The sequence below is a fragment of the Sardina pilchardus genome, chromosome 6 (assembly GCF_963854185.1).
Source record: "Sardina pilchardus chromosome 6, fSarPil1.1, whole genome shotgun sequence".
Classification (NCBI taxonomy): Eukaryota; Metazoa; Chordata; class Actinopteri; order Clupeiformes; family Clupeidae; genus Sardina; species Sardina pilchardus.
The window spans coordinates 34238875-34251219 of NC_084999.1; the positions used below are offsets into that span (position 1 = coordinate 34238875).

The 12345-nt window shown below is 40.4% G+C and overlaps 1 protein-coding gene across 1 annotated transcript; it reads right to left on the reverse strand.

Moving 5' to 3' along the window:
- Nucleotides 1–206: 206 nt before the first annotated feature.
- On the reverse strand, nucleotides 207–10822 carry lin37 (lin-37 DREAM MuvB core complex component). Its single transcript, XM_062539637.1, has 10 exons — nucleotides 10617–10822; nucleotides 10051–10124; nucleotides 9838–9916; nucleotides 8428–8478; nucleotides 6383–6412; nucleotides 2689–2774; nucleotides 2268–2428; nucleotides 1021–1152; nucleotides 818–891; nucleotides 207–441 (listed from the first exon to the last, which is right to left on the reverse strand). The coding sequence occupies exons 2-10, from the start codon at nucleotides 10082–10084 to the stop codon at nucleotides 363–365; spliced, it is 726 nt and encodes a 241-aa protein (XP_062395621.1). The 5' UTR covers nucleotides 10085–10124; nucleotides 10617–10822; the 3' UTR covers nucleotides 207–362.
- Between the last annotated feature and the right edge of the window lie 1523 nt (nucleotides 10823–12345).

Here is a 12345-nt window from a genome sequence, read left to right on the forward strand (position 1 = left end):
CTCCAATAGTCCTTTCTTATATATCAACTACCGGTAGAATGTATTTCTTATAAATGGATTTAATATGCATCTAGGCATTTAAATTAAAATTGAATCACTATATTGCAAAACGGGGATATGATCTAGATTTTTAACTGACATGTGAGATATACAATAAACTATTGTATAGACATTGCAATTTCAAATTATAGGACATTCTTACACAATTTATACTTAAATTACTATCTGTTTTAATCAGACAATTGTCCACACAATGAAATGCTATGTCTTGTCTAGTCTGGGATGAAGCATCGCTATGAACACTAGGCAAAGGTGGTGACTGATACAGATGCTTTACTCTCCGTCCTCCACTGATGATGATGTTAGCGATCATACATGTCCTTCAGAATCTTAATGCTTTCGGCATATCGCAGCTGGTTTTTGTTAGAGGACTCCTTCCACCTGACAAAATGCATAGAAACAATGTTTTAGTGTATGGAGGTAACATTGGGGAAATAAGGCAGACACTGGCTGGTTCCAAAAATATAAGTGGAGTCCAGTATTTTTTTTATCTAGTATGAGGTGTTAAAGACTAGCCAGGTTATCACCAGACCAAGTTAAATCTCATGAGACTGAACATTAGCCTGGGGAGTCTGAGCTGTATTTCTACTGCACAAGAGGCGTGATCACAGGGCATCGCTCAAATGACTCCGTACACTTGGATAGTCCTTCAACCAACAATCCGGATGCCCCTGGTGGGTAAGCAAGCCTTTGAACCACTGGAACAAATGCCGCAAATGGCTTTTTATGCAACAGACAGGGCTGGTCATGAGCTTACTTATGTCGGATTTTCTTCCATCGAGCCATATGGTTATACATTAGAGGAGTAGCATTGGAGACTGTATCTGTACCCTGTGAATAAAAGAATACCCATTTGAAATACATTTGATTAAAAATATAGATTTTGAATCCTGTATAAATCAAGTGTAATCATTAAAATGTAAAAACATTCAACATAATTGTCAGCATACTGGTGCTCACCTCTGTGGGACTGGCCTTAACAACAGGTGGTATCCTCAGATTAACGGGGTCTCCTGATGAGTTGACGGGACATGTAGTAGGTGGCGGAAGTCTGAATACACTCTGACTCTTACCATTTATCATGTCGACCACCTACACAAATCAAAAGAGTACTAGTTGGATTGGAGTCAGGTGCCATCCCTCAGTAGTTCAGGTCTTACTAAAGCCGAAATGGTACTGAACCAGTACAGTTTTATAATGTACAGATTTTGTATCTCAACTCACTTGGCCTGTCTACGAAAGAGCAGGACATAACCATGGAGGTATTATAGATCTGAAGAGAGTGAGGAAGTACCGCCCCCATTCATTTCAATGGTCAACGCTTGACTCTCTACAATGCTTGCAAATATGCGGGAGACTGGGGATGGGGAACAGGGACATGGGTCGTATTTTGTAACTTGTTTAATTTCTCTGGTCTTGTCTAACATATTCTGACGAAACTAAGAGAATATGTGTAATGATATCACAAAACTCTTGTTCAAAACTACACTCTAAAAAATAATGGGGTGATGACTTTATATTCCTCTTTATAGTCAACTTTAGCATGTGTTACTTATGGAGGTAACTGTATATTCAAATGAAAGGGGACACCTGCTTATTTTGAGCCACAAGAAAACACAAAGAACATGTTCCAACTCCACACAGTTTCTCATGTAACTGGCTTCCACCATCTTTAAAAATGGTATCCCATGGGTGGAACTTTTGGCCACATTTTCACAAACAAACCAATAAGTATGGCTGGGGGGGCCAAACCACACAGTCAAATATAACACAGGTTACACATAAAATATATAAAAAGTACTTTCAAGTGTCTTGTTCTTAAAAGTGCACGTCAGAGTCGGACATCCCAGGTTCAGAAAGTAAAAGTCCTGCAAAGTATTTCATCCAAACATTTAGTAAACCAGCTCATCTTAATTAGCGGCCAGGTAGACCAGATAATTAGTGAGATTAGCTGTGCACAGGTAGAAAGAATATATGGCAGGACTTTTACTTCCTGGCACCGGGATGTCTGCCTCTGGTGCACGTCATGTTCAGCATGTAAAAATATTATTGCTAAAGTGAAGCAGTGGGCAAACCCACGTCCAAACAAATACAAAATAACAGATCAAATAAAAGTCCACAAACACCTGTCTTGTTTCTCATTATTATTATTATTATAAAAACAAGTCACACAGACAGCAGGAAGAAAAAAGGAGGTATGAACTCACCTCTTCATCCGACATGCTTTGAGGGGGACTGGGGGAAGAAGACTGACCGCGTACTGTGGGATTATTCCGCATCCAGGCCCGGCAGATGGGGTAGAGAGGGGTGCTGGTGCTGAACTGGGCCAGGTCTACACTGCGGTCGAACAGCTTAATGATGTACGCATCTTCAAAAAGATTTCAATGGTGACAAGGTTATAGTATAATATATTGTTTGAAGTTTTGTGACATTTTTTCTTTTCTATCCCTATAGCATCCCTATGCATGGCAATAAGAAATATATTACCCTTGGTGTTCTGTGTATAAATAACCCACGGTATTCTGTGAACATGTCAACTAATCTCTGTGTAAAAATTGGCCAGAGTCCTCCTTTAAAGGGACTTTTTCCCCACTTAGCTGCCAAAAGCCCAAAACAAGATTGACTTACTTTGTTTGTGCTGATTACTCTCAGCAATGCTGTCATCCATCTCTTTGCGTTTCTTTCTCCTGTGCTGGGGAAATCGTGCTGATGGTCTAGAACACAGGACAAAGGAAATATATTCATAGGCTTAGATAGTGGGGATATGCAATAAGGCTAAATAATAAGATAAGATACTTAATTGTCATCCATGCATTACAACATGATGAAATTCTAATTTCAAATATAGCTGCAAGCAGCAATGTAGGGGCCAAGCAGTAGGCCGGAGTAACCACGGCAACTCGACGCTGTTGGCTCAATGCCGCAATGAGACATATGGCCGCAAGCAGTCAGAACAAGTTTCATGTCTAACACGTCAAAAGTTACAAGCCAATTTGCATTTTTGCTAATTGAAGCGATCCCAAAGGTCACCAAATTTCTTGAGCGTCCTCACGATCAGGTCACGAGTCCATGCACTAAGTTTGGTGTTGATAGATGCAAAGGCTGCTAAGATATGGGCTCACTTCCTGTTTGGCGGCTTCGCCGCGAATTTCGATTGGCTGCGACGGGCAAATGCTTCCGTCAATTGTTACAGAAATCAAAACACTAACAAGGCATGGTCTGAAGATGGTCTGTGTAAATTTTGGTGAGGATAGGTTGAAATTTGTGACCTAGGGAAATTTGTTGGTGTTTTTGATTAAATCCAATATGGCGGTCGAATCAGTTACGTTGATGTCACAAGTTGTCATATGTCGACATAAGTATCTTCCAAAGTATTACTAGACATCACTAGTACATTGTAATTCTAAGCACAACAGCAGTTATAGGCCAAAAAGCATGTTTCTGAATAACAGCGCCCCCTAGAGGTCAAAGGTCACCAAATTTCTTGAGCGTCCTCCTGATGGAGTCACAAGTCCACGTACTAAGTTTGGTTTTGATGCGTGCAAGGGTTGCTGAAATATGAGCCAACTTCCTGTTTGGCGGCTTCACCGCGAATTTCAATTCGCTGTTTTGAGCGAACGGTAATACTTCCGAAGACGAAAAGCAAAGTGTTGGCAAAACATATTCTGTGGATGCTCCACGTCAAGTTTGGTGTCGGTCGGACAAAATTTGTGAGAAGAGTAGGCTTTGAAGTGTTTTTGATGAAATCCAAAATGGCAGAAAATCCATCATGGCGGAAAATGATGTCATAGGGTGCGTTGAACTCGGGCAGGTCTAAGGATTCCAACGATACCCGTTTTCTGAAAATCGGACCAACGGGTCAAAAGTTACGTACGTGAACGCACGTCCAACTTCGCTGCTTGGCCCCTAATAATCTCAATATCTTGAGGACAAATGGTGATATTACAATACAACATACTAAAATGTTATACTATGAACATTTTACTATCAGTCGTTATGTGAAATAGCAAAATCGTTAAACCCATCATACTGTCATATAAAGATATATTCAAGTTGAAATAAAAAATAAAACCATGCTGTCTACAGGGTGACATGGATGGAAGGAATGGTAAAATAGAATTCCTATAAGATTACTTTTACTCTTCAGAAATTACAACTAGCATTGTTTTCTTTCTATTAGGCCATTGATTAAATTTACATTGCTTTTATTATTACTTATTATTCCATAGTTATTGTTATTATATACTTGACTGAATGTCTTTATTGTTTATTTACTATTCTCCCATTTAGTCATTGTTTTATTTTCATTAGCTTTGCTTATATTGACACTGTTTATTGTTTATGTTGCTATACTACAGTTGACACTATAGTCTGATCAACTGCTAAATTTAATTATTGTGTTGTTTTGTTTGTATGTCGCTTTGGACAAAAACGGCTGCAAAGCAACATAACCGTAACCGTAATCGTAAATTACAGCAACCATCATCTCCATGATTGAGAGATGGGGTTAAAGGAACACTTCACCGTTTTTTCATATCAAACTATGCTATTTGCTTAATTAAGACGAGTTGATACATACCTCCCACGTTTCAATGCGTGCACTCACTGGTGCTGGCGCACGGCGCAACTTTGATAGCATTTAGCTAGCCCAATGCATTCATTAGGATCCAAACAGAGATGTAGTAAAAAGTGACCAAACACCTCCATGTTTTCCCTATTAAACAGACCCTATGAAACTTTTCCATAGTCATAAAATCGCTCAGAAGTCGTTGTTTTGCTTGACTGACCAGTTTCATCGAAAACAGTAATATTTCCTCCCGCCCCCAGTGTCCCTATCCGCTATTGCAACCTTGCAGTTTCTGCAGGAGACGATCGCTCCTTGTTTACATCTGGAAGTCTGAGACGCGTAAGGAACAAGAAGAACCACGCTTGCAATTTATATATTTATATATAGCCTATATATGTATAAATATACACGCTAAAGCTGTCGGGGAAGATCTGCAGAGAAATATGCAAGCACAAAACGAGCAAAAACGAAAAACGAAACCGAAACCAGAGATGAAATCGCCAATCCTACATAGTTCCTCTTTAGAATACAGTTACACGAGTAGTCACGCGACCAAGTATGGTGAGACAAAATAAAATGTGGTGCATTTCTAAGCAGGTAAAAGGATAACTATATTGTGTGGCGGAATAATATTGGGAGCACTTAGACTCTGCGCAGTAATATCCTCAATCCAAAGTGAAACTGAAAGTGCAAGAGTGAGGATATTACTGCGCCACATAATATAGTTATCCCTCTTACCTGCTTAGAAATGCACCACGTTTTATTTTGTCTCACCATACTTGGTCGTGTGACTACTCGTGTAACTGTATTTTAGGGAAAACATGGAGGTGTTTAGTCGCATCTAACTTCATCTCTGTTTGGATGCTAAGGAATGCATTGGGCTAGCTAAGTGCTATCAAAGTTGCGCCGCGCGCCAGAGCCAGTGAGTGCACGCAATGAAACGTGAGAGGTATGTATCAACTCGTCTTAATTAGGGGAATAACGTAGTTTAATATGAAAAAACGGTGAGGTGTTCCTTTAAGTTTTCTCCTTTTTAAGTTCCTTTACTCCTCCAGCATGTATTCATGTGTTCAGTGCCTCACAAAGTGTTCAGTGCCTCACAAAGTGTTTCCTTTGTGTTCCAAACAGCCAACAAACTATATAAGACATAACAATCAACGTTCCAACTCGGATTGGATTTACAACAAGATTGTAACATTCTTGTTGGACGTCTTGCAGTCTGAGCACAGCAATCAAACGATTGAAAGGTGAAGGCCTAGTGGGAGTTACCAAGTCATCCATGCAGTGTTTAATGGACTTAACATATTTCAATCATCTTCCACCCTGTACCTGTTTCCTTCTGCCCATTTTAGACTTTCCTTTCAACATCCTGTCTTAGAAGAAATCTTTTCAACAAAGTTTTTAGAAAACGGATAGTTCTGTCCCTTGAGTATGAATGCAGAACTGCGTTTGAAACAGGTGTAAAATTATCTTTATGCAACAATTAGATACGGAATTTATTAATTTCTGATTGGACGAGAGACATTACATGAGTCATTACGAGTGGGGGTATCCACAATCCACGCAAGACTTTTACTGCTTCACTCCGAATATTGCATTGAATATCCAATAAAAGCAATATGACACTCGTGGTCGTGGGGTTGGTAAAGGATATCCCCACATGATTTAAGACCAAAAGGTCCAGTCATATCCACATAATATTAAAACTCAATACACTTGTAGTTGGAAAAACAAAAATTCACAGGCAGATTTTACCTTTTTCCAGCAGAACATGGTGAAAGGTCCCTGTAGAACATAACATAACCTATTTAGAGTGCAGAATGTGGATCACTTACCATTCCTTAGACACGGTTTCTACAGCTAACCAAGGCTATATCTAACCAACAGTGCTGTGAAAAAGTATTTGCCCCCTTGCTAAAGTTGACTAAAAAGATAATCATCTTTTGGAAATTGATCTTAATGTCTTAAATACAAGTGTTCTTCCTATCATATTAGTGAACCTGGCACTTTTTGCTGTCCTAGGTTCTAGCGAGGCAAGGGGGTGCAGCTCTCTCTCCGATCATTAATCACAGTAATAATTTTCATACCGGCACATCCTTAGTTATTAAACACTTTTTACTCTCCAATTTGAATTGTAAGTAGCATGTATGTACAGTGCTGTGAAAAAGTATTTGCCCCGTTGCTTAAAGGGACACTTCACCGATTAGCATTAAAGGGATAGTTCGGGTTTTAAGACACAAAGTTATACGGGTTCCCTGTCAGCAACGTTGTGCACCAGCACTGACTTACCCCCCGACAGCGTCCTGTGAGCCGAGATCCAGCCGGTTTTTGATCGTTTTTGATGCTGAAGAAAGTAGTCCGGCAAGTTGCTGGGGTCACAAAAGTAAAGTGTTTTTCTTCTCAAAACCATATGCGTTCAAAAGAGTGATATATTTGCACCACAAAAACGTTGTCCAGGAAAAATTCAAACCTCGTTATCACTTGGCACTATTTTTCTCGATTCCTATTACTGCGCGCTACTGACAGCTGGACAACGTTTTTGTGGTGCAAATATATCACTCTTTTGAACGCATATGGTTTTGAGAAGAAAAACACTTTACTTTCGTGACCCCAGCAACTTGCCGGACTACTTTCTTCAGCATCAAAAACGATAAAAAACCGTCTGGATCTCGGCTCACAGGGCGCTGTCGGGGGGTAAGTCAGTGCTGATGCACAACGTTGCTGACAGGGAACCCATATAACTTTGTGTCTTAAAACCCGAACTATCCCTTTAAGCTTTGTATCTTTAGAAAACCAGTCATGTTTTTGAATGGTCGTGTATCATTCCCTCAGTTTGCCTTGAGATGGGAGAAATACGGATTTCAATGTTGGACCTCCTGCTTTCAATGATGTAAAAATCATCATTTTACATCATTGAAAGCAGGAAGTCCAATTCATGGGTTTCATTGAAATCCATATTTCTCCCATCTCAAGGCAAACTGAGGGAATGATGCACGGCCATTCAAAAACATGACTGGTTTTCTAAAGATACAAAGCTTAATGCTAATCGGTGAAGTGTCCCTTTAAGTTGATTAAAAAGAGGAATATAAAATCATATTTTGGAAATCTTAATGCCTTAATTTAAAAAAATTAGTAAAAATCCCACCTTTAAGGACACCAATATTCCTTGTGAATGAAGAATGCATCATAAATAAAGGTTCTTTAAAATACAGGGCATAAGCATTTCCCCCCCTATGTTCAATTCCCATAGAGGCAGGCAGATTTTTTCTTTTTAAAGCCTGTTTGATTTGCATTGAGCTCAATGAGCATCAAACAGGCTAATAGGCCTACTGGAAAAAGCACCATGCCAATCTCTAGCTATGGTGAAGGGTATGTGATGATGTGGGGCTATTTTAATTCCAACGGCCAAGGGAACTTTATCAGGATGCATAATATCCTGGATCCATGAAATAGCTGGCCTTAAAAAATAAAAATCTGCCTGCCCCAATGTTAACCCTGTGTGTTAAATTCCCATAGGGGGTCAAATACTTCCTTCCCCCTAGCATTTAGGAAGAACATTTATTTATTTATTTATTACGATAAATTCTTCAATCACAAAGAAAATTGGTGTACTTAGCGGTTTTATTTTTACTCATTTTTTGAATAAAGACATTAAGATCAATTGTCAAATGATGATTTTATATTCCTCTTTTTAGGCAACTTTAGCATGGTATCAAATACATTTTCTCCGCACTGTATCTAGTACACAGTATCTATCTATGAGTATAAAACTGACTTGTAAAATAAAACAAAATACATACTTGCTCAAAGAGTCTGTTGTTGCTTTTCCTGGGTCGTCTTCATTCTGATCTCTGTAAAAAAAAAAAATAATAAACAAATACAGACTGAGTCATGCACTTAATCTTTAAATAAATAAATCTGATGTTTTCTTTTTTCAAGAGATGTGTTCGTGTTTGTGTTCATTTAATAAAAACTAGTGCAGTGCCCATTCAAACATGCTAACCTGTGGCCCAAATTACATGTCCGCAGGTTGGCCTCCTTTAAACAACAGAATGATAGATAATTCCAGCTATAACCTTTTTATAAGCAAGCACAATGCATTCAGGGAGTCTTTAATGTGAAGTCAGACATGATAACCTAATCACCCAAAGATCTTGCTCTCGCTCAACTTTTTAACCGCAAATTCAATTCTGCCAGAAGGCCTGCTTCTCCTCTCAGGTAGCCTAGAGTGCTGTGTGAGTGAGAGGAGGAATGGCTATAGGTAGAGTGGCAAAAGCCAATGAGTGTTCTTTTAGGTCAAACGTCAAACTTGGCACTGCACTTACTTATACCCATAGCAAAACACCTGTCTTTTTTTAAATCTATCGGACCACCAGTTCGAGAGATAAATGCAAAACACACACACACGCAATTTATAGATAAAAAATAAAGAGACATTAAGCTTAGCTACTGTATGCATTTTGTTGTGCCGTTTTCTGCCTTTTACCTTTTGTCTTAATTTAAACAGATATTGTGATATCTCAAATTACATGACATGAAGCCAGATTCTACAATAATACACAATTGAGATTCAACAACGGCGCACTCCTTCACTGGACAACACATGCTGCCACAGAGGCTTATAATCAACCAAGCCTATCTAACAGGACAGGAAAGGAGGCAAGATGAAACAACTATCTACAGTTGTCTGGTGGCCATTGTACCCAAGATCCTACTGTCTGTTAGTCAGTCATAAATAAATAAATAAAATAAAATAAGAATCAAAAACAGATAAAGAAGAGGAAAAACCATCACCAACAGAGCTGCCCATGTGAGCATTGCACTGGGGTTATCAAGCAGGCACCTTACTCCCTCAGTGTTTAGTTAAATTAGGCACATGACATCTCCAGAAGGCTCAACGGTCACGTCTGGTATCCAGGACCCAGCCCTCTCCACACTCATGATGGATTTGGACATGTTACAGAGACATCAACTACTCCAGCATCAGAGACAAGATGTCACTTATCTCTCAGTCTATTCAGGTCATCATATGATACCAAGTAGTCTGTTCACTCCTCGGCCATAACCACTGACTTGCCTTTTCAGCAGCCTCAGGCAACTCCTTCACAGCTCTTTTCAGTGAGTCTTGAGGTTTACTTTGACGCACTACACTCTCTCTCTTCCAGACTAGGCATGAGACGTTAACAAAATGCTAACATCCAAAAACAAACCTGTCATTATTATCGCTTTTCTCCACCAGTCCCTGAAGCACAGAATCCAAGCGACCTCGGGCACCAGTTCCTTCGATATCTGTGAGAAGAAAGTGTCTCCTTAATATCACGTATTCAAACAATTCCACATGTATTAACATTGCAACAATCAACTAACCTTAAACAGACTACAACTTGGATTAGCGTAGTTTTACCTGGTACCTGATACCGTACCTGGTTTCTCAGTCTTGATTTTCACCTTCAACATCTCTGAATCAATGCCAGAGCCCCTCCGCTGCTCAGAAAACCTTCAAAATGTAACGGCAATCATGTAATTTCAATTATGATAAGAAGAGCATTTAACAACACACGAAAACAATTTGGCATTACTGCTATCAGTACGTTATTACTACATTGATTGCACTATGGTCGAGGTAAAGGCAACGTGCCCCCATCTCTAACGTTAAAGCCAAGTTAACATTTGTTGAAACCTGGGTATCGGATAAACATATCAAATATAACGTTAGCAGCTAATATTGCACTTTTGCTACAGGTTCTAACGTTGTTAGCCCGCTATCGTCTAACATCACCAAAACTTAAACTTAACGTTAACGTTACGTTGAGCAGTCCCGAAATGCTGGCTACGTGGACAGCAAACATTAGACTTAACCAAGTTATAAATGTATTACTTGTGGGAGAAGCTATTGTTAAACGATTTCAAGACAGTGTCAACAGTGTTCTCGATACATATTATGCTATACTAACTGTTAGCATGCTAACGTAAACGTTGCTAATCTTACGTTAATTTAAGTACTAATCCCGATTGTTGGCTACACTCCTGTGGCAACGTGAAGTACTTGCGTCGCGGTTTTCCTTCTCCACCCTAAATAAAATCCGAAGACTGGATGCGTTTATTGTGTATCTGTGACATACATCTTACAGTGACTGTAAACAAGTTGGAAGTTGATGCAAGTATTATCTTTGGTAGCTTTGAATTTGCTCTTGGAATTTATTGTTGAATTGGTCTCTAAAGTGGACATCGCCATCTACTGTTCTGGAGTGAAATGGCAAACGCAAGCGACTTCAGTAACGGCGCTCACCAGAACTATCACTCCTCAACAATAGATGGCGGTGTCCGGTTTATGGTCTGTACAGACTACATTAGTGACCAATTCAACAATAAATTCCAATCTGAACTCTCACATTTCAAGGCTAGTTATGTGCCTTATTGTTCCCCCCCATAAAGTTCTGTTGACTTGACAGTCATATCCACCCCATTTCAAAATTGTAACCGTAAAGTAGACTTAAAACTATGGCCCGATTAAGTGATTGTATAACCTCATAGATGTCATGGTAGACTATTTATCTTGTTTTGAGAAAAATGTGTGTGTCTTTTCATGGAACCACCCCAAGATCCTAACGTGTAAAAGCAGCCTTTGGCTTCTCTTGATTGATCACTGTAGGCTTATTCCCATCTTAATCGTTGGTTTGCTTCTTCGACCAAGATGGCTAGCCTGGAAGCCAGTCCGGATTTAACCCCACCCACAAAATGTGAGGTCAGGAAATTTGGTCAGGATTCCATCACTGACCAATCATAATTGACCAGGTGGGCCTCATAGGCTACAATAGGCCCATTCGACTTGAAGATCTGCGCAGATGTGATGCATGCGTGGTTGAACACAATGCATACTGATTGGACAGACTGACTTGGTGCCGAACGTAGACTTGGCCTTAACGGTGCAACCCTAGACCATCCCGCTAGGCAAAAAAATATTTTTGCCGCTAGGGTGCGTCTAGATTTCTAGGCTAAAGCTGCATTCACATACGTCGCTACTCGCCCATCTCTGAGCGAGAACTGTCAATGTAAAGTGAGTAGGTGCGTTTGACTTGACGAAAATCTGCGCAGATCTGACTTGATGTGATGCATGCTGGGTTAAACACAGTGCATACTGGGACAGACGAAATGCAAACTGGTTAGAAATCATAGGCGTGTTCAAGTTCAACTCCAAATGACCTCTTGCAGCAGCGAGAGCTGCCGGTGGCAGCAGGGGAGGGGATACAAACGCTGCTATGAAGTTGTACACTCTCTACTTCCCGTAGTCTAGACTTGGCTAGACTTGACCATGTGACGAATCACGAGGCACGGACCCGCACGGACCCTTGTGGATATGAGGAGGCATCTAAACACCTGCACATACGTCAGGGATGTAAAAGCCAATTAGGGCAAAGACCTGACGTCATGAAGGCAGGGTCTAGGCTCCGCTGCGCTCCGCAGTACCTCCAGAGCGGCTGCTCCGCAGCTGCCTGGCCACGCCTTGCTCCCGCGATAAGTTGAGGCCATGTGATACCGACTGCCGAGTCGAAAACACACCCATCTAGACCATCGTGGACAGATTTTTAACCACGTGCATCTTGTGCTGCGCAGTTTTTGTGCTGCGCAGCCATCTTGAACGCGCCTCATGTCCGACTTCTTGCAGTCGCGGTGGGAGTTACCACCGTGACATCATATCACATGTCCTTAAAACATCG

What these genes read in the sequence shown, in the direction of transcription:
- lin37 (XM_062539637.1), bottom strand. Translation starts at nt 10,084, where the DNA reads ATGTTGAAGGTGAAAATCAAGACTGAGAAACCAG. An exon ending in AAAAGCGATAATAATGACAG is followed by an intron (nt 8,479 to 9,837) that starts GTTTGTTTTTGG and finishes TTTTTTTTACAG; the next exon opens with AGATCAGAATGAAGACGACC. An exon ending in GAGTAATCAGCACAAACAAA is followed by an intron (nt 2,429 to 2,688) that starts GTAAGTCAATCT and finishes ATCTTTTTGAAG; the next exon opens with ATGCGTACATCATTAAGCTG.